The sequence below is a fragment of the Pelophylax lessonae genome, assembly GCF_965119305.1.
Source record: "Pelophylax lessonae genome assembly, chromosome: 1".
Classification (NCBI taxonomy): Eukaryota; Metazoa; Chordata; class Amphibia; order Anura; family Ranidae; genus Pelophylax; species Pelophylax lessonae.
In genome coordinates, this window is record NC_138768.1 from 524,820,220 (window position 1) to 524,843,018 (window position 22,799).

At 43.6% G+C, this 22,799-nt stretch overlaps 1 protein-coding gene across 1 annotated transcript in view; it reads left to right on the top strand.

The window, feature by feature from the left end:
- Positions 1 to 22,799, top strand: part of DNAH6 (dynein axonemal heavy chain 6) — a 473,665-nt gene that overhangs the window by 147,410 nt on the left and 303,456 nt on the right. The window contains exons 24-28 of the mRNA XM_082248007.1: positions 274 to 469; positions 16,698 to 16,862; positions 16,997 to 17,110; positions 19,556 to 19,681; positions 22,431 to 22,586. Coding sequence (XP_082104133.1) covers positions 274 to 469; positions 16,698 to 16,862; positions 16,997 to 17,110; positions 19,556 to 19,681; positions 22,431 to 22,586 — 757 coding nt within the window. The remainder of the gene's footprint in view (positions 1 to 273; positions 470 to 16,697; positions 16,863 to 16,996; positions 17,111 to 19,555; positions 19,682 to 22,430; positions 22,587 to 22,799) is intronic.

The following is a 22,799-nucleotide window of genomic DNA, read 5'->3' on the forward strand; positions in this document are numbered from 1 at the left end:
ATGGACTGTAGTGTGTTTCTGCAAAACTGAAAACGCACTAAAAAATGCATAGGTGTGAACCAGGCCCAAAGGAAATCTGTTATGAACCTAAAGCAAACATATGGTTTGTCCATGCAATGCAGTGATTGTTAGTTAAAGTAGCATTTAACCATTTATATTCAATCTGAAAGGGGTTTATGAACTAAAGTGATTAAGGACACTTGGTTTAGATGCTGTCACACATTTTGTGAATTCAGGTGTTGATCTTGGCATCTGTATTGTATTTTTATACAGGTTTTACTTTCTGTCTAATGATGAATTATTAGAAATACTAGCCCAGACACGCAATCCCCAGGCTGTCCAGCCTCACTTAAGGAAGTGCTTTGATGCAATTGCAAGACTTGAGTTTGCCACTGCACCATCAGAGGGGGACCAGGAGAAAGTTTTCACCAATGATATATTGGCCATGTTGTCGCCTGAAGGAGAGAGGGTAAGGCTTGTTTTTTTTTTTTTTTCTTGGACCTTTTGCTGAGCTGAAAACATGGGGCTGCTTTATTAAATATCTCTTTGTACCACTTACAAAGATTGATGTCAGTATGGGCTTCAACCGTGACGACAGCCTCAACTGATTGATCTCTCAGATATAGATTGTTTCCACAGTAGAAAATCCAGATAATAAAGGAGCCACCGTTTCTTCTCCACATAAACTCCATAGAAAAGAAAACTTCACATAGTGTAAAACTGTATGAAGATGACTAATTTGTTAAAATCCAGATCACTTACAGTATTAGGATAATTGGCCCCCTAAGTAATAAACTAACTAAATAAAATTTTACGGTTATATTAATTTAATTTAGGTCTTTCCAGAGGCGCGAGGATATATACCCTTATAGTATATATTTCTTTCCTATTCACTTACAGTATTGATGAGTAAAAAGCACTTGGCAGCAGACCCAACACGTTTTTGTCTGAATAGACATCATCTGGGGTTTAGATGAAACGCGTCGGATCTGCTGCCATGTTACTACTGCGTCTGATTTGATCCTAGGATGTTTTTAACTACAATCGCTTTTTACTCATCAATACTGTAAGTGTTCTGGATTTTAATAAATTAGTCATCTTCATACAGTTTTACACTATGTGGAGTTTTCTTTTCTATTGAGTTTATGTGGAGAAGAAACTGTGGCTCCTTTATTGTCTGGATTTTCTACTGTGAGACTATCTATATCTGAGAGATCAATAGGTTGAGGCTGTCGTCAGGGTTGAAGCCCATCTGAATATCCTCTGGCTTTTTATCCATCTATATATGTTGGTTTTGACCCACTAGGCATAAGCTTATATGAGTCCATTCCATTTGGTAAGCCCCCCTCTGATGTCGGTGGTGGTTCTTTTGCACAAGGTTGAAAAATCACATGGAATAACGCTTGAAGATTCCTGCTTTTCACTTTACACTTTGGATTCACTATGGATTTTCTTCCATTATTTGCAATGTTTAGTCATGATCAATATTGGACTATTTGGTTACATCATATGTATGACTAATAATACTTTGCACCATATATGCACTTTATTTTTTACTAATATTTAGCGCTACATTTTTTATTGGTATTTTATACAGATTGTCTTCTGTAGTGCTAGCTGCTTCTCTCTATCCATTTTAGCACAGTGTTCTTCTGTTTTCAATCTACTAAAGAATGGTGTCAAACATTCAGGAAATAATTTACACATATCTGTGATAAAGGTATTGTAAATCCTTGGTAAACAACCAATTCTCTGAACTGATAACTGATTTGTGTAGGCAGTGACTAATTTCACCAGCACTGAAAGTGAGGGACAGTCAAACATTTGCGTTGCCAATAGAACAGTGGGAACAGAGGAAACATCTTTAGATGGGGACACGTGCTCTTATGACAACTGTCTAAAAAGAGGTTTTTACTTACTTTGAAGAGCTTTCCTTTCACTTCCTTTTGGGTCTCCAAGACAAAAAGTGAAGAGACATTTCCCTAATGGACACAGATGGCTAAAAAAAATGAACACAGGTTTTAAGTATTCCTTACTCTATCCAAAAGGAAAAACATGTTTGGCCTTTACACATACTTTAAAGGGTGATGAAATTTGGAGGCTGCCATTGCTGAACCTTCCGTCTGAAATTCTGTTTGCCTTTCTGTCATGTTGACCTGGCTTTAATATTTTGCATCACTGACCCAGAACAAGTATTTGTTCAATGACTTCTGAATTTTCTTTGACTTTCCTATAGTTGTTTCAGGTCAGTTATTCAGATGGGTTTGAGACCATTGGCTCAGGATAATAGGTAGACCAAAAGTATTGTAAGTTGAAGGACAATGTTGGCAGCTTTACTTTAAAATAAACCTTTCCTGGTAGAAATATGGGGTTGACATTAAATTGACATTTACTTCTAAAAATACAACTTGTGTGTTTGGCACTTGCTACTATAGTTTCTAAGTTAATAATCCAGAATAAGCATACATCACATTCTTACTTGAATCCTGGTGTCCTGTGGGTAAGTCTTCCAGATCTATGCAGTAATGCAGTGCGAAAAATCTCATACCCTTTGCATCTGTGCAGGGGTTATCTGTAATAAAGACCAGTCACTGATGCTCTCTCTCCTTGTGCAGGATGGCTGGTCTCGTCCCCTCCTTTAGTATTTCTGCAGACAACTTTTAGTAAGTGGGCCTGCAGGATCTCTCCCACAGCTCTGCTCTCTGTGCAGACCATGTACAGAAAACCAATGATGTTACTGCTACTTACTTAATATCTGGGTTGGAAATAAATTTGGGTGTATACAAAGTGCGTTTATTTTTTTTTTAATGAAACATTTTATTGCAAATTTTTATAGGCATACAGGAATGCATATACCGAATTTAGAGAAAACCAAAATGCAGTTTAAACAAACCTCAGTAGTTGTAGCAATAACACGTGACAAGCGGCACATAGTTAATAACAAAGAACCTATTGAAACGTATAAAGGAGAAGAGGCACATGAGCTAGTCCAGAAAGTCAAGGCAATTTGAGCAATAGGGAGAGCGTTTGAGTAACAAGAAGGGTTCGGACTGATAGGGAAAGCGCGCCCTGAAGGCGAAAGGCACTGTGGGATACCTTGGCCATATTAGAGGGAGATGCGGTCCATGCGATGGAAACTTAGGAGGCCTCTGCGTACACGAACGGGGGGGCAGACACCCCCAAGGGGAACACACTGTGTCCGTGGTCCCCGATTGTGTGCCCGAGGGGGCTGTGAGAGTACCTTACTCGGAGATAAAGGGAACACGGAAATCAAGCAGAAGGGAATGTTGGAGAGGGCGGATAATTGGTAGGTGCATGTGGACTACTAGGTCGTCCACAATATTTTAGGGGACAGGGGGAGAGATAAGAGGGTAGAATAAAAGGGGTGGTAGTGGGGCAACGAGACAGGAACAGGAGAGGTGGTCAAGGAGGAGAGAAGAAAGCGGGGAGAAGAAGAAGGAAAGAAAAATAAAAAGGTGCGTTTATATCCTTTGTGGCTTTTCAGGAATATATTTAAATTAAAGTACTTTTGCCTGGAGTTCAACTTTAAAAAGTAATGCAGGCAGCTGCTCATTAACCAAAAACCAAGATAATGATAAAATACCATTTAGGTATGTGTTTCTTTTGATATATTTTTGTCTTCTTACCTTTTAAGGTTTCTGATCCTTTTTTGGTTCTGATTAGTGTTGAGCGAACACGGACTGTATTATTCGTGTTCGTACCGAATAATTGGATTTTTTTTACCCGAACACGGACACGGACACTTTACTGTATGTTCGGGTAAAAATCCGTGTTCGGTCGTTTTATTTCCGGGTTTTGCATGCTTTGGCGCTCTTTTCATGGCGGGCTTTCAACAGCCAATCAACAATCGTTTAACTGGTGTGCCTTAAGCCATCCCAGCCATGCCTGCAAATGTCTTAGTAGCTGTGATTGGCCGTCTGAAGCATGTGACCAAGTCTTTATAAGTTCGAGGCAGCCGCCGCAGCAGCGTCATTCTGCTGCTTAGCTAAGGGACAGAGCACACATCAATGTGCTGGCTGCTGATTAGGGACAGATAGGCAGGAAAAAAACATTTGTGTCCGGATAGAATTGAGGGACAGGTCGGAGTGTTTAGGCAGGGCGAGTTGTAGGCATTTTAGGGATAGAGTCTGCTGAATTATAGGGTCAGTGTCTTCTACAAACTACAATCGATATTGCTGTGTGGGGGGTGGGGTGAATCTGCACTCAATCCTGATCTACGATCTCTTCTCAATCCTGTTAGGGACAGAGTCTGCTGAATTTTAGGGAAACTGTGTTCTACAAACTACAATCGATATTGCTGTGTGGTGTGGGATTGGAGATAGGCAGGTGTCAGTGATCCACATCCATTTTTCTGTGTGTGAGCTGCAGTGAACACAATCTTTTTGGGCTGCAGTGAACACAATCTTTTTGGGCTGCAGTGAACACAATCTTTTTGGGCTGCAGTGAACACAATCTTTTTGGGCTGCAGTGAACACAATCTTTTTGGGGTGCAGTGAACAAAATCTTTTTGGGGTGCAGTGAACACAATCCTTTTTGGTGTGCAGTGAACACAATCTTTGTGGGGTGCAGTGAACAAAATCCTTTGTGGGGTGCAGTGAACACAATCTTTTTGGGGTGCAGTGAACAAAATCCTTTTTGGGGTGCAGTGAACAACATCCTTTTTGGGGTGCAGTGAACACAATCTTTTTGGGGTGCAGTGAACAAAATCCTTTGTGGGGTGCAGTGAACACAATCTTTTTGGGGTGCAGTGAACACAATCTTTTTGGGGTGGAGTGAACAACATCCTTTTTGGGGTGCAGTGAACAAAATCCTTTTTGGGGTGCAGTGAACAAAATCATTTTTGGGGTGCAGTGAACACAATCTTTTTGGGGTGCAGTGAACACAATCTTTGTGGGGTGCAGTGAACACAATCTTTTTGGGGTGGAGTGAACAACATCCTTTTTGGGGTGCAGTGAACAACATCCTTTTTGGGGTGCAGTGAACACAATCTTTTTTGGGGTGCAGTGAACACAATCTTTGTGGGGTACAGTGAACAGAATCTTTGTGGGGTGCAGTGAACACAATCTTTGGGGGGTACAGTGAACACAATCTTTTTGGGGTGCAGTGAACACAATCTTTGTGGGGTGCAGTGAACACAATCTTTTTGGGGTGGAGTGAACAAAATCATTTTTGGGGTGCAGTGAACAACATCCTTTTTGGGGTGCAGTGATCAAAATCCTTTTTGGGGTGCAGTGAACACAATCTTTTTGGGGTGCAGTGAACAAAATCCTTTGTAGGGTGCAGTGAACAGAATCTTTGTGGGGTGCAGTGAACACAATCTTTGGGGGGGTACAGTGAACACAATCTTTTTGGGGTGCAGTGAACACAATCTTTGTGGGGTACAGTGAACAGAATCTTTGTGGGGTGCAGTGAACACAATCTTTGGGGGGTACAGTGAACACAATCTTTTTGGGGTGCAGTGAACACAATCTTTGGGGGGTACAGTGAACACAATCTTTTTGGGGTGCAGTGAACACAATCTTTGTGGGGTGCAGTGAACACAATCTTTGGGGGGGTACAGTGAACACAATCTTTTTGGGGTGCAGTGAACAACATCCTTTTAGGGTGCAGTGAACACAATCTTTGTGGGGTGCAGTGAACAACATCCTTTTAGGGTGCAGTGAACACAATCTTTGTGGGGTACAGTGAACAGAATCTTTGTGGGGTGCAGTGAACACAATCTTTGGGGGGTACAGTGAACACAATCTTTGTGAGGTGCAGTGAACACAATCTTTGTGGGGTGCAGTGAACACAATCATTGTGGGGTGCAGTGAACTCAATCTTTGTGGGGTACAGTGAACACAATCTCATACTTCTGAAGATTTGAGGGTGCTGCCTGTTCCATACTCCCCCTACTCCTCATCTAGCCTTTTAGGGGTACAAACAATAGTAATTGGGGCCTAGTGTGGTTGTGTACGTGTGTGATATACATACACTTTTTTTGGATCATATTTTCTATTCCGCTATTTAATCAAAAACCTTTGGGGATCAGTTAAATTGGGGGATAGTCTGTGTTGGTACGTGTGAGAGAGATCCACCTTTCCAAGTTGTTGGGGTTCATCTCATACTTCTGAAGGTTTGAGGGTGCTGCCTGTTCCATACTCCCCCTACTCCTAGCCTTTTAGGGGTACAAACAATAGTAATTGGGGCCTAGTGTGGTTGTGTACGTGTGATATACATACACTTTTTTTGGATCATATTTTCTATTCCGCTATTTAATCAAAAACCTTTGGGGATCAGTTAAATTGGGGGATAGTCTGTGTTGGTACGTGTGAGAGAGATCCACCTTTCCAAGTTGTTGGGGTTCATCTCATACTTCTGAAGGTTTGAGGGTGCTGCCTGTTCCATACCCCCCCTACTCCTCATCTAGCCTTTTAGGGGTACAAACAATAGTAATTGGGGCCTAGTGTGGTTGTGTACGTGTGATATACATACACTTTTTTTGGATCATATTTTCTATTCCGCTATTTAATCAAAAACCTTTGGGGATCAGTTAAATTGGGGGATAGTCTGTGTTGGTACGTGTGAGAGAGATCCACCTTTCCAAGTTGTTGGGGTTCATCTCATACTTCTGAAGGTTTGAGGGTGCTGCCTGTTCCATACTCCCCCTACTCCTAGCCTTTTAGGGGTACAAACAATAGTAATTGGGGCCTAGTGTGGTTGTGTACGTGTGATATACATACACTTTTTTTGGATCATATTTTCTATTCCGCTATTTAATCAAAAACCTTTGGGGATCAGTTAAATTGGGGGATAGTCTGTGTTGGTACGTGTGAGAGAGATCCACCTTTCCAAGTTGTTGGGGTTCATCTCATACTTCTGAAGGTTTGAGGGTGCTGCCTGTTCCATACCCCCCCTACTCCTCATCTAGCCTTTTAGGGATACAAACAATAGTAATTGGGGCCTAGTGTGGTTGTGTACGTGTGATATACATACACTTTTTTTGGATCATATTTTCTATTCCGCTATTTAATCAAAAACCTTTGGGGATCAGTTAAATTGGGGGATAGTCTGTGTTGGTACGTGTGAGAGAGATCCACCTTTCCAAGTTGTTGGGGTTCATCTCATACTTCTGAAGGTTTGAGGGTGCTGCCTGTTCCATACTCCCCCTACTCCTCATCTAGCCTTTTAGGGGTACAAACAATAGTAATTGGGGCCCAGTGTGGTTGTGTACGTGTGATATACATACACTTTTTTTGGATCATATTTTCTATTCCGCTATTTAATCAAAAACCTTTGGGGATCAGTTAAATTGGGGGATAGTCTGTGTTGGTACGTGTGAGAGAGATCCACCTTTCCAAGTTGTTGGGGTTCATCTCATACTTCTGAAGGTTTGAGGGTGCTGCCTGTTCCATACCCCCCCTACTCCTCATCTAGCCTTTTAGGGGTACAAACAATAGTAATTGGGGCCTAGTGTGGTTGTGTACGTGTGATATACATACACTTTTTTTGGATCATATTTTCTATTCCGCTATTTAATCAAAAACCTTTGGGGATCAGTTAAATTGGGGGATAGTCTGTGTTGGTACGTGTGAGAGAGATCCACCTTTCCAAGTTTTTGGGGTTCATCTCATACTTCTGAAGATTTGAGGGTGCTGCCTGTTCCATACCCCCCCTACTCCTCATCTAGCCTTTTAGGGGTACAAACAATAGTAATTGGGGCCTAGTGTGGTTGTGTACGTGTGATATACATACACTTTTTTTGGATCATATTTTCTATTCCGCTATTTAATCAAAAACCTTTGGGGATCAGTTAAATTGGGGGATAGTCTGTGTTGGTACGTGTGAGAGAGATCCACCTTTCCAAGTTGTTGGGGTTCATCTCATACTTCTGAAGGTTTGAGGGTGCTGCCTGTTCTATACTCCCCCTACTCCTAGCCTTTTAGGGGTACAAACAATAGTAATTGGGGCCTAGTGTGGTTGTGTACGTGTGATATACATACACTTTTTTTGGATCATATTTTCTATTCCGCTATTTAATCAAAAACCTTTGGGGATCAGTTAAATTGGGGGATAGTCTGTGTTGGTACGTGTGAGAGAGATCCACCTTTCCAAGTTGTTGGGGTTCATCTCATACTTCTGAAGGTTTGAGGGTGCTGCCTGTTCCATACCCCCCCTACTCCTCATCTAGCCTTTTAGGGGTACAAACAATAGTAATTGGGGCCTAGTGTGGTTGTGTACGTGTGATATACATACACTTTTTTTGGATCATATTTTCTATTCCGCTATTTAATCAAAAACCTTTGGGGATCAGTTAAATTGGGGGATAGTCTGTGTTGGTACGTGTGAGAGAGATCCACCTTTCCAAGTTGTTGGGGTTCATCTCATACTTCTGAAGGTTTGAGGGTGCTGCCTGTTCCATACTCCCCCTACTCCTCATCTAGCCTTTTAGGGGTACAAACAATAGTAATTGGGGCCCAGTGTGGTTGTGTACGTGTGATATACATACACTTTTTTTGGATCATATTTTCTATTCCGCTATTTAATCAAAAACCTTTGGGGATCAGTTAAATTGGGGGATAGTCTGTGTTGGTACGTGTGAGAGAGATCCACCTTTCCAAGTTGTTGGGGTTCATCTCATACTTCTGAAGGTTTGAGGGTGCTGCCTGTTCCATACTCCCCCTACTCCTAGCCTTTTAGGGGTACAAACAATAGTAATTGGGGCCTAGTGTGGTTGTGTACGTGTGATATACATACACTTTTTTTGGATCATATTTTCTATTCCGCTATTTAATCAAAAACCTTTGGGGATCAGTTAAATTGGGGGATAGTCTGTGTTGGTACGTGTGAGAGAGATCCACCTTTCCAAGTTGTTGGGGTTCATCTCATACTTCTGAAGGTTTGAGGGTGCTGCCTGTTCCATACCCCCCCTACTCCTCATCTAGCCTTTTAGGGGTACAAACAATAGTAATTGGGGCCTAGTGTGGTTGTGTACGTGTGATATACATACACTTTTTTTGGATCATATTTTCTATTCCGCTATTTAATCAAAAACCTTTGGGGATCAGTTAAATTGGGGGATAGTCTGTGTTGGTACGTGTGAGAGAGATCCACCTTTCCAAGTTGTTGGGGTTCATCTCATACTTCTGAAGGTTTGAGGGTGCTGCCTGTTCCATACCCCCCCTACTCCTCATCTAGCCTTTTAGGGGTACAAACAATAGTAATTGGGGCCTAGTGTGGTTGTGTACGTGTGATATACATACACTTTTTTTGGATCATATTTTCTATTCCGCTATTTAATCAAAAACCTTTGGGGATCAGTTAAATTGGGGGATAGTCTGTGTTGGTACGTGTGAGAGAGATCCACCTTTCCAAGTTGTTGGGGTTCATCTCATACTTCTGAAGGTTTGAGGGTGCTGCCTGTTCCATACTCCCCCTACTCCTCATCTAGCCTTTTAGGGGTACAAACAATAGTAATTGGGGCCTAGTGTGGTTGTGTACGTGTGATATACATACACTTTTTTTGGATCATATTTTCTATTCCGCTATTTAATCAAAAACCTTTGGGGATCAGTTAAATTGGGGGATAGTCTGTGTTGGTACGTGTGAGAGAGATCCACCTTTCCAAGTTGTTGGGGTTCATCTCATACTTCTGAAGGTTTGAGGGTGCTGCCTGTTCCATACTCCCCCTACTCCTCATCTAGCCTTTTAGGGGTACAAACAATAGTAATTGGGGCCTAGTGTGGTTGTGTACGTGTGATATACATACACTTTTTTTGGATCATATTTTCTATTCCGCTATTTAATCAAAAACCTTTGGGGATCAGTTAAATTGGGGGATAGTCTGTGTTGGTACGTGTGAGAGAGATCCACCTTTCCAAGTTGTTGGGGTTCATCTCATACTTCTGAAGGTTTGAGGGTGCTGCCTGTTCCATACCCCCCCTACTCCTCATCTAGCCTTTTAGGGGTACAAACAATAGTAATTGGGGCCTAGTGTGGTTGTGTACGTGTGATATACATACACTTTTTTTGGATCATATTTTCTATTCCGCTATTTAATCAAAAACCTTTGGGGATCAGTTAAATTGGGGGATAGTCTGTGTTGGTACGTGTGAGAGAGATCCACCTTTCCAAGTTGTTGGGGTTCATCTCATACTTCTGAAGGTTTGAGGGTGCTGCCTGTTCCATACTCCCCCTACTCCTCATCTAGCCTTTTAGGGGTACAAACAATAGTAATTGGGGCCTAGTGTGGTTGTGTACGTGTGATATACATACACTTTTTTTGGATCATATTTTCTATTCCGCTATTTAATCAAAAACCTTTGGGGATCAGTTAAATTGGGGGATAGTCTGTGTTGGTACGTGTGAGAGAGATCCACCTTTCCAAGTTGTTGGGGTTCATCTCATACTTCTGAAGGTTTGAGGGTGCTGCCTGTTCCATACTCCCCCTACTCCTCATCTAGCCTTTTAGGGGTACAAACAATAGTAATTGGGGCCTAGTGTGGTTGTGTACGTGTGATATACATACACTTTTTTTGGATCATATTTTCTATTCCGCTATTTAATCAAAAACCTTTGGGGATCAGTTAAATTGGGGGATAGTCTGTGTTGGTACGTGTGAGAGAGATCCACCTTTCCAAGTTGTTGGGGTTCATCTCATACTTCTGAAGGTTTGAGGGTGCTGCCTGTTCCATACCCCCCCTACTCCTCATCTAGCCTTTTAGGGGTACAAACAATAGTAATTGGGGCCTAGTGTGGTTGTGTACGTGTGATATACATACACTTTTTTTGGATCATATTTTCTATTCCGCTATTTAATCAAAAACCTTTGGGGATCAGTTAAATTGGGGGATAGTCTGTGTTGGTACGTGTGAGAGAGATCCACCTTTCCAAGTTGTTGGGGTTCATCTCATACTTCTGAAGGTTTGAGGGTGCTGCCTGTTCCATACCCCCCCTACTCCTCATCTAGCCTTTTAGGGGTACAAACAATAGTAATTGGGGCCTAGTGTGGTTGTGTACGTGTGATATACATACACTTTTTTTGGATCATATTTTCTATTCCGCTATTTAATCAAAAACCTTTGGGGATCAGTTAAATTGGGGGATAGTCTGTGTTGGTACGTGTGAGAGAGATCCACCTTTCCAAGTTTTTGGGGTTCATCTCATACTTCTGAAGATTTGAGGGTGCTGCCTGTTCCATACTCCTCCTCCTACTGCTCAACCATCCTTTTAGGGGTACAAACAATAGTAGTTGGGGCCTAGTGTGGTGGTGTACGTGCGAGATACATACACTTTCTTTTTGATCATATTTTCTATTCCGCTATTCAATTAAAACCTTTGGGGATCAATTCAATTGCGAGATAGTCTGTGTCGGTACGTGTGAGATCCACCTTTCCAAGTTGTTGGGGTTCATCTCATACTTCTGAAGATTTGAGGGTGCTGCCTGTTCCATACTCCTGCTCCTACTGCTCAACCATCCTTTTAGGGGTACAAACAATAGTAATTGGGGCCTAGTGTGGTTGTGTACGTGCGAGATACATACACTTTTTTTGATCATATTTGCTATTCCGCTATTCAATAAAAACCTTTGAGGATCAATTGAATTGCGGGATAGTCTGTGTCGGTACGTGTGAGATCCACCTTTCCAAGTTTTTGGGGTTCATCTCATACTTCTGAAGATTTGAGGGTGCTGCCTGTTCCATACTCCTCCTCCTACTCCTCATCCATCCTTTTAGGGGTACAAACAATAGTAATTGGGGCCTAGTGTGGTTGTGTACGTGCGAGATACATACACTTTTTTTGATCATATTTCCTATTCCGCTATTCAATAAAAACCTTTGAGGATCAATTGAATTGCGGGATAGTCTGTGTCGGTACGTGTGAGATCCACCTTTCCAAGTTTTTGGGGTTCATCTCATACTTCTGAAGATTTGAGGGTGCTGTCTGTTCCATACTCCTCCTACTCCTCATCCATCCTTTTAGGGGTAGAAACAATAGTAATTGGGGCCTAGTGTGGTTGTGTACGTGCGAGATACAAACACTTTTTTGGATCATATTTCCTATTCCGCTATTCAATAAAAACCTTTCTAGGGCAAGATCTTAAATTACAGAAATATGAGGAGACCGTCAAATAAGGGCCGTGGCCTGGGTCGTGGTGCTGCTGGTAGAGCTCCTGTTGCAAGGAGAGGACGTGGTCGATCTGTGCCAGCTACACGCACAAGTGAAACACCTTCCTCAAGTGTGAGTAGGCGACAGAACCTGCATCAGTATTTGGTAGGGCATCAAACGCCCCTAGAAGTGATGAGGCCAGAACAAGTTGAGGCGATAGTAGATTGGTTTGCTGCTGACAGTGCCTCCAGTTCCTTCACATTGTCTCCCACCCAGTCTACTGCAGAAAGGTCAGAGTTGGCACCTGCAGCCAATGTCCAACCGTCTTTCACCTCACCCCCTTGCAAATCAGGCCAGCAGTCTGAGCCCCAAGCCATACAGCAGTCTCTTATTCTTTTTGAGGACTCTGTCAGCAGGGTTTCCCAGGGCCATCCACCTAGCCCTGCCCCAGAAGTGGAAGAGATTGAGTGCAGCGATGCCCAACCACTTATTTCTCAAGATGAGTACATGCAAGGATCATCGCAGCACGTCTCCGATGATGACGAAACGCAGGTGCCAACTGCTGCGGCGTTCAGCATTGTGGAGACCGACAAGGAGGGCAGGGGTGAAGACTGGGTGGAAGATGATGTGGAGGACGATGAGGTCCTCGACCCCACATGGAATGAACGTCATGCAGGTGACCTGAGTAGTTTGGAGGAAGAGGCGGTGGTCGCACAGAGCCACCAGCACAGCAGAAGAGGGAGCAGGGTGCAGAAGCGGAGCGGCCGTGCCCTAGACACTACGCCCGCTACTGCCCAACGCAGCAAGGGAACGAGCGCACCAAAGTCAGCTCAAAGGAGTTCTCTAGCGTGGAAGTTCTTTAGAAAATGTGCTGATGACAGGACACGAGTGGTTTGCACCCTGTGCAATCAGAGCTTGAAGCGAGGCATAAACCTTCTCAACCTGAGCACAACCTGCATGATCAGGCATCTAAGTGCAAAGCACGAGCTGCAGTGGAGTACACACCTTCAAAACCAAGAAACGTCTCTGGCTCATCCTGCTTCCTCTTCTGCTGCAGTCTCGGCCGCTCCAGCCACATCTGTAGTGATACCGGCACCTGCCACCCCGCAAACAGACGATCTGTCAGCAACACCACCACCTGGGTCACCAACAACCATCTCCACAATGTCCCGTGGAAGCGTTCAGCTTTCCATCTCCCAAACACTTGAGAGGAAGAGGAAGTACCCCCCTACCCACCCGCGATCCCTGGCCCTGAATGCCAGCATTTCAAAATTATTGGCCTTTGAAATGCTGTCATTCCGTCTGGTGGAGACGCACAGTTTTAAAAACCTTATGTCGGTGGCTGTCCCACAGTACGTCGTGCCCAGCCGCCACTACTTTTCCAGGCAAGCCATCCCTTCCCTGCACAACCAAGTGGGGGAAAATATCAGGTGTGCACTGCGCAACGCCATCTGTGCCAAGGTCCACCTAACTACGGATACGTGGACCAGTAAGCACGGTCAGGGGCGTTATATCTCCCTAACGGCACACTGGGTAAATGCAGTGGCGGATGGGCCTGAGGCGGATAGCAATTTGGCGCATGTCCTTCCACCACCGAGGATTGCAGGGCGCTTCAGTTTGCCTCCTGTTCCTAACTCCTCCTACTCCGCTTCCTCATCCTCTACCGCCTCCTCATCCGGACAGCGTAACACCTTCACCACCAACTTCAGCACGGCCAGGGGTAAACGACAGCAGGCAGTTTTACAACTTGCCTGTTTGGGGGACAAACCACACACCGCGCAGGAGTTGTGGAGGAGCATGGAACAGCAGACAAATGAGTGGTTGCTGCCAGCGAGCCTCAAGCCCGGCCTGGTGGTGTGCGATAACGGGCGAAATCTCATAGCAGCTCTGGGCCTAGCCGGTTTGACGCACATCCCTTGCCTGGCGCATGTGCTGAATTTGGTGGTGCAGAGGTTCCTTAAAAACTACCCCGATATGTCAGAGCTGCTGCAGAAAGTGCGGGCCGTTTGTGCGCACTTTCGGCGTTCTCACCCTGCTGCTGCTCGCCTGGCAGCGCTGCAGCGTAACTTCGGCCTTCCCGCTCACCGCCTCATATGTGACGTGCCCACAAGGTGGAACTCCACCTTGCACATGCTGGAAAGACTGTGCGAGCAGCAGCAGGCCATAGTGGAGTTTCAGCTGCAGCACGCACGCGTGAGTCGCTCTGCGGAACACTTCACCACCAATAACTGGGCCTCCATGCGAGACCTGTGTGCCTTGTTGCGCTGTTTTGAGTACTCCACCAACATGGCCAGTGGCAATGACGCCGTTCTCAGCTTAACTATCCCACTTCTATGCCTCCTTGAAAAAACAATTCGGGCGATGATGGAAGAGGATGTGGCACAGGATGAGGAGGAGGAGGAGGATGAAGAGGTAACATTTCCAAGGCTTTCAGGGCAGTCATTCGCAAGGGGCTCCGAGGGTGGGTTCCTGCACACGCAAACGCCAGGGACGCAATTGTCCAGCAGGGGCACAGTTCTGGAGGATGAGGAGGATGAGGAGGAGGAGGAGCTGGAGGAGGAGATGGAACCATGTTCACAGCAGGGTGGCACCCAGGCCAGCTCATGGCCATCACTGGTGCGTGGCTGGGGGGATACAGAGGACACGGACGATACACCTCCCACAGAGGACAGCCTTTCGTTGCCTCTGGGCAGCCTGGCACACATGAGCGATTACATGCTGCAGTGTCTCCACAACGACCGCCGAGTTGCCCACATTCTAACTTGTGCTGATTACTGGGTGGCCACGCTGCTGGATCCCCGTTACAAGGACAACGTACCGTCCTTAATTCACTCACTGGAGCGCGATCGCAAGATGCGCGAGTACAAGCGCACGCTGGTAGACGCCATGCTGCTGGCATTCCCATCTGACAGCGGGGCCACAGTGGAAGCACAAGGCAGAGGAGGAGGAGGAGGAGGAGGTCGCCAACGCAACCAGGGCACCGCCAGCACCTCAGAAGGCAGGGTTAGCATGGCCGAAATGTGGAAAAGCTTTGTCAGCACGCCACAACAAACAGCAGCACCAGCAGCTCAGATGGAACGTCTTAGCAGGAGGCAGCATTTTACCAACATGGTGGAGCAGTATGTGTGCACACGCCTACATGTAGTGAATGACGGGTCTGCCCCCTTCAACTTCTGGGTCTCCAAATTGGGCACATGGCCTGAGCTTGCCCTTTACGCCTTGGAGGTGCTGGCGTGCCCTGCAGCCAGTGTATTATCTGAATGGGTATTTAGCACGGCTGGGGGCGTTATAACAGACAAGCGCAGCCGCCTGTCCAGAGACAATGTGGACAAGCTCACGTTCATTAAAATGAACCAGGCATGGATCCCACGGGACTTTTCCGTACCTTATGCAGAATAGCAATGGATACCGACCTTACCCACCCATTGTTCCATTTTTGCTCTTTCTCACTCTTTTGGGGTGTACCCTCATTTAAAATTTTTGAAAAGAAGCAGTGTTGGCTACCTCGTCCTCCTCCTCAGGGCCAGATTAATGTAGGGGCTATTGGAGCTGCAGCTCCAGGCCCCTACCTTTTATATAGGCCCCGGGTTGGCCATATTCACTGTTACCGCTCTTCTGTCACTTGTAAACACAGAAGTCTGGCTTCTATGCTCGCTTCCCCAGGCAGCACCCTCAGAACCTCCCCACACAGCGTGAAGGCCGGACAAGGAGGGACAGTTGGCGATGCATGGATGTGTTTATGGGCTTCAGAGACAGCATCCCATGTTGAATTAGGCATGCATGGCTGCACCCTTCCTCCTCTGGGTGCATGGCAAGGCACGGCCCTTAAGGCCCTTCAAAATCCTCAGCACCAAGCCCATGATGCTGTTAATCCGGCCCTGGTCCTCCTCCACCGCCGCTTCCACCTACACCGCCCATAGGTGTGCGCAGCCTATTGCATTAAGGTGTGCACCCCAAAGTTGAAATACACATGCATGTGTTTGCCAGCAGGGAGAGTAATGTATCGGGGCCATGTACCTGTAGGCAAGGAGAAATAGAGCAGAGCAGGTCCCAGGGAGATCTTTCCCATCTCCTCACTGGCAATGCTATGTGCCCTAGGTGATTAGGGTGTGCCCAGGCACACCCAGCACACCCTGTGCGCACGCCTATGTCACCGCCACATCCACCACCACCTCAACCTCCCTCCTACTCCATATGGGCCTCGTCCTTCAGAGATGAAGAAGAACATTGTTTTATTTTTCTGTTTTTTTTTGTTGTTTTAAGTTATTTCCCTATCCACATTTGTTTGCAGAGCACTTGCCATGCTCTTAATTACGTTTTGCTGCCATTTGCAGCACTCTAGCCCTTTCCTTTGGTGTTTTAGAGCCATTTTAGTGCCTTAAAGTTCGGGTCCCCATTGACTTCAGTGGGGTTCGGTGTCCGGGAAAAGTTCGGTAAAAGTCCGGGACACGGACCCGGACTTTTTTTTAAAGTTCGGCCGAACCCGTCGAACACGGACATCTAGGTGTCCGCTCAACCCTAGTTCTGATCAATTTCAGAGTAGATTTCTGCTGACAGTAATTGATGTTAATGTTTTTTTTTTTTACTAGGTGAGCTTGGGCAAAGGGCTCAAAGCCAGAGGAAATGTTGAAGACTGGTTGGGCAAGGTGGAAGAGGCTATGTTCAGCTCTCTGAGACGTCTAAGTAAAGCCGCTATAGCCGATTATCAGAATAAAAGCAGAGTAGAATGGGTAGTTGCTGGACATCCCTCTCAGGTAATATATCAGCTATAAATCAAGTTAGCATAAACCGTTGCAGGTCAAATGTTCAATAGACAAAAAACTTTATGAACAGTTTACTGCAGATTCACTAATAGCATTGTTTTGGAATGTTAATATTTGCTTTATAGGTGGTGCTGACAATTTCTCAGCTCATGTGGTGCAGAGATCTCACCCACTGCCTTGAAGGGGATGGTGAGGAAAATTTGAGTTCAGTGGCTGAGTTTGAAAAGGTTAATTTTGAGGTAAGTTATTGTACACTACAGATTACATGCTATCTTAAAGATGCATATTAGTAGATTTCCCACATAACTAGAAATTATAGAAATGTATATTTGTGTTTACCATCAGTAACCTGTATAATGTTTTTCAATATTCAATAATTAGTGAATTGGAAAGAGTGGGTATGGTGCTGCTCTACAGGGTATGCTATAAAAAAAATGTGTCGGTATCTTTAAGTGATATGAAGATAGAGCCTACGCGCTGACCATAGAACAGGATGTAGTTAAAAGAGAGACAATGAACGATAAATGAGTGTGATAAAATCTGATTGGCAGACAATTTTTAGTAGTGTCCCCACATACATAAAAACATAAATATAATAAATTAATCGGCGCCAATCAATCACATAATGTGGATAGCCTGTGATAACAGTAAAATCACCAATAATAAATCACTAAAAAAGTGAATGCACCAAATCATAAAACTAATCACCCATAGATAACATCATATAAAAATGATGAAAAAAGTGGGGATAGCAATAAAGTGAATAAGATAATAAAAGTGCACTGTGCTAAAATGATAAAATAAGACTGAATGAAATCATCAAAATAACATCACAAGAACACGTCAGGGATGCTGGAGTGTGGATGTAGCAGTTAGAGGGTGACAGTGAGTCCAAGGTGCACTGTGCTAGGATGATCAATAAATCATCAAGAGGAAAAATGTAACATCACACAAAGAAAACAACAATATCTCAAGCGATGCTGCAACGTGGATGTATTGTCACTTATAGATCATCACCTTTAACTGCTACATTCACAAGGTCTCAGGTGTGAATGGGGAGCAGGTGTGTTAATTTGGTGTTATCGGTCTCACTCTCTCATACTGGTCACTGGAAGTTCAACACTGCACCTCATGGCAAAGAAGATTGCCAATACCCTGAAACTGAGCTGCAGCACGGTGGCCAAGACCATACAGCAGTTTAACAGGACAATTTCCATTCAGAACGAGCCTCGCCATGGTCGACCAAAGAGGTTGGGTGCACGTGCTCAGTGTCATATCCAGAGGTTGTCTTTGGGAAATAGAGGTATGAGTGCTGCCAGCATTGCTGCAGAGGTTGAGGGGGGCGCGGGTGGTCAGCCTGTCAGTACTTAGACAATATGCCGCACACTGCATCAAATTGGTCTGCATGGCTGTTGTACTAGAAGGAAGCCTCTTCTAAAGATGATGCACAAGAAAGCCTGCAAACAGATTGCTGAAGACAAGCACACTAAGGACATGGATTACTGGAACCATGTCCTGTGGTCTGATGAGACCAAGATAAACTTATTTGGTTCAGATGGTGTCAAGCGTGTGTGGCGGCAGCCAGGTGAGGAGTACAAAGACAAGTGTGTCTTGCCTACAGTCAAGCATGGTGGTGGAAGTGTCATGGTCTGGGGCTGCATGGGTGCTCCAGGCACTGGGTAGCTACAGTTCATTGAGGGAACCATGAATGCCAACATGTACTGTGACATACTGAAGCAGAGCATGATCCCCTCCCTTCTGAGACTGGGCCGCAGGGCAGTTTTCCAACAGGATAATGACCCCAAACACACCTCCAAGAAGACCAGTGCCTTGCTAAAGAAGCTGAGGATAAAGGTGATGGACTGGCCAAGCATGTCTACAGACCTCAACATGTTGTCACATGTAAAGGTATAATAAAATATTTACAGAAATGTGAGGGGTGTACTCACTTTTGTGAGCTACTGTATGTATATATGTGTATATATATATATATATATATATATATATATATACAGTATATATATATGTGTATATGTGTGTGTGTGTATATATATATATATATATACAGTATATATAATATATATATATACATATATATATATATATAAAGATATATATATATATATATATATATATATATATATATATATATATATATATATAAAACTATATAAAGAATGTATATAAAAAATTATAAAATGACAATTGGTATAAATACAGCAAAAAATGACCAGTTCAAAACATGTACAAATATGCGTTGGTGTATACCCCAAAAAAATTATATTCAGTATTTAATACCTTTTAGCTTTTTTTTTTATTGTTGTTAAGTAGTCTAAAATGCACTTATATTCCGTACCACAATCAATGGCATGAAAAACCAGGAGGCTCGGGACGTGATGGGCTCCATGGATCCAATGAATAAATGCTTGCTCGTTGGTTATGCATGCATAGGTGTGCACAGCATTTTTGGTAATGCATTCTAATGGGCAAAAATATGCTGCAGCTGTGGCTCCTGGGCTCCAACTACAGCTGTATTTTACTTTGTACGCTGTAAATCATTGCCTTGTGCAAAAGCCCTATAATATAATGACCCAGGGTGCATCCATGTTAAGTAGCTATTAGTTAAATGCACAGATGTTTTACCCTTATAAAATTTCAATTGTTTTTCCCTATTTTCACTTTAGAGATTAAATGCTTTAGCTGGGCTTGTCCGAGGCCAGCTTCCTGCTTTGCACAGAAATATCATAACTGCACTGATCACAATCGATGTACATGCAAGGGACATTGTCAGTGACCTTGTAAAGGACCAGGTAATGCCACCCTTTGTCATTAATGCATAAATCAACAAGTTTTTTTTTTCGTTCCTAATATGTAAATGTTTTTCAAAAGTGATACCTGTAGCAAATCTAGCTTTCAATAATAAGCAAACTGAATAAAGAAGTGTCTGTGGCCTGCTTCACACTGTTCTGTTGCAAAAATGCAGTAAAATGAGTTTTAGCTCATTTCTGGTGCGTTTGGCTGACATCAGTCTACATCTGTAAATAAAAAAAAAAAAAAGGAAATGTGACTCAAAAAACGCACCAAAAACCCGGTGGATTTTTGCAGCATTTTTGATGCTTTTTATATTCATGTCACTGGGAGGTGCATTTTTGGTGCGTTTTTTTTACCTCATCAAACATGCACCAAAAACGCAGCATGTAGGACTTTTAAAATGCAACTGACTGGGGTGGAGAGTTCTATAGGATTTAATGGTCATGCATTTTGCTTCCAGATCTTTAACTGATCATTCTGAAGGATTCCTTACTGTGTAATATCTTTAATGTAACGTACAGATCTACCCTTTCAATTTATGGCCATTGTCACTGCAACAATAATGTGCTTGAAAAAAATGGACTATGTGCTGGATTTATCTGGAAAGAGCAAAATCTGTACATTTTTATAAATTCTTGATTGATATAAATCATTTAATGTAAACAAATGAGGGATGAGGGACTTAAATGCATTTTGTGTTTTATTGCTGACAAAACAGTTTTCTATTGATCCGAGTCAATGACTTGAGACGTGGGACCTTCATAGTAATACAGGAAGTCACTGAGCAAGTTTTATGTGATGGATATGACAGTCAAAAAGGCAAGATGATGATGTCTTATTGCATATACAGCACATCGCAAGATTTCAGTTTTTTAATCATACTCCAGGGCAAAGATGCATTAGCTAAAATGCAGTTTGCCCAGTAAGCAGAATAACTAATACCAAAGTGTTAAATTAACTAAAAAAACAAATAAAATTGCATTTGTGAAGGGATGTACTACACTATATTACCAAAAGTATTGGGACGCCTGCCTTTACAAGTACATGAACTTAAATGGCATCCTAGCGCAATTGTGAGGTTAGGCACTGATGTGGATGAGAAGGCCTGGCTGCACTCTAATTCATCTCAAATGTTTTCTATTGGGTTGAGTGCAGACCAGTCAAGTTCCTCCAACCCAAACTTGCTCATGTCTTTATGGACCTTGTTTTGTGCACTGGTCCAAATCATTTGGTGGAAGGGAGATTATGGTGTGGGGTTGTTTTTGTCAGGGGTTGGGCTTGGTCCCTTAGTTCCAGTGAAGGGAACTCTTAAGGCATCAGCATATCAAGACATTTTGGAGAATTTCATGCTCCCAATTTTGTGGGAATAGTTTGGGGTTGGCCCTTCTTGTTCCAACATGACTGCGCACCAGTGCACAAAACAAGGTCCATAAAGACATGAATGAGCGAGTTTGGGGTGGAGGAACTTGACTGGCCTGCACAGAGTCCTGACCTCAACCTGATATAACACCTTGTGGCAAATTAGAGTGCAGACCGCGAGCCAGGCTATCTCTCCAACATCAGTGCCTGACCTCACAAATGCGCTTCTGGAAGAATGGTCAAACATGCCCATAGACACACTCCTAAACCTTGTGGACAGCCTTCCCGGAAGAGCTGAAGCGGTTATAGCTGCAAAGGGTGGGCCAACTCAATATTGAACCCTACCGACCAGGGCAGCCATCAGAAATTTTGGGGCCCCTTACACAGCTTTAGGCCTGGGCCCCTCCGGGCCTGACCACCAACATTTCGCAGGGCCCACCCTCTGGCCGTCCCACCAAATCCGGCCACTGGCCATCCCACTGAGTCCTTCAGTGCACCCACTTCTATTTTAACACTCTTCCAACCTAATATATGAAAATGAATCCAAGCCAGCAAAGAGAAAACCCCATATGGTCAGCAAGGAGACATCCCAATCCAGCAAAGAGACAACCTCGTATATTCAGCAAAGAAAAATTACAATCCAACAAAGAGACAACCTCATATATTCAGCAAAGAAAAATTACAATCCAACAAAGAGACAACCTCATATATTCAGCAAAGAAACATTACAATCCAACAAAGAGACAACCTCATATATTCAGCAAAGAAAAATTACAATCCAACAAAGAGACAACCTCATATATTAGGCAAAGAAACATTACAATCCAACAAAGAGACAACCTCATATATTCAGCAATGAGACATTACATTCCAACAAAGAGACGGCCTCATATTTTCAGCAAAGACAGATCCCAATCCAGCAAAGAGACAGCCTCAACTTTTCAGCAAAGAGACAGCATAATCCAGCAAAGAGACATTCCTTCAGCTGCATCGGCTTACTCTGCAGCCACCCTGCTTTAGAAATTGTTAGTTACTACAGCAGCAACAACTCGGTCACATTGGTTGGGGCCTGGGCCGCCGGGCCCCTCAGGAATGCCCGGGCCCCCTACATGTGTATGGGCTGTCCCCCCCTGATGGCTGCCCTGCTACCGACTAAGACTGGGATGCCATAAAAAATCATGTCTGTATGAAGGCAAGCGTCCCAATACTTTTGGTAATAAAGTGTATTTCCAAAACAGGGTATATATGGAGGTAAAACCAATATGAAACAATCTGCATTAAGATGATGTCTACTTACATAATTACTCAAATCTGACCCAATATTTTCCTTAAGATAGAGTTAAAAGATTTTCTTTTTCCCACTTATATAATTATATATTTTCTATTTAGGTTAACAGCATTGACAGCTTTGAGTGGCAGAGACAGTTACGCTACTATTGGGACCTTGATCTGGATAACTGTGTGGCCCGGATGGCTTTGTCTCAGTACACCTATGCTTATGAATATCTTGGTGCTTCTCCTCGACTGGTGATAACACCTCTAACTGTGAGAATATTTTTTATGAGTTTCACAGTTCAAAGATGTCATTTAAAAGTGCTTTTGTACATTTAAACAAATCGTTTGAGGCTAAACTCCAGACTAATAACTAAATACACAAAAAAAAATACATATATGATATATTTTTCTTTTCAAAGCATTATTTTTGTCGATCCAGTTCTGGAATTTAAGTCAAAATGTGAAATTGTCTTAATGCTACTA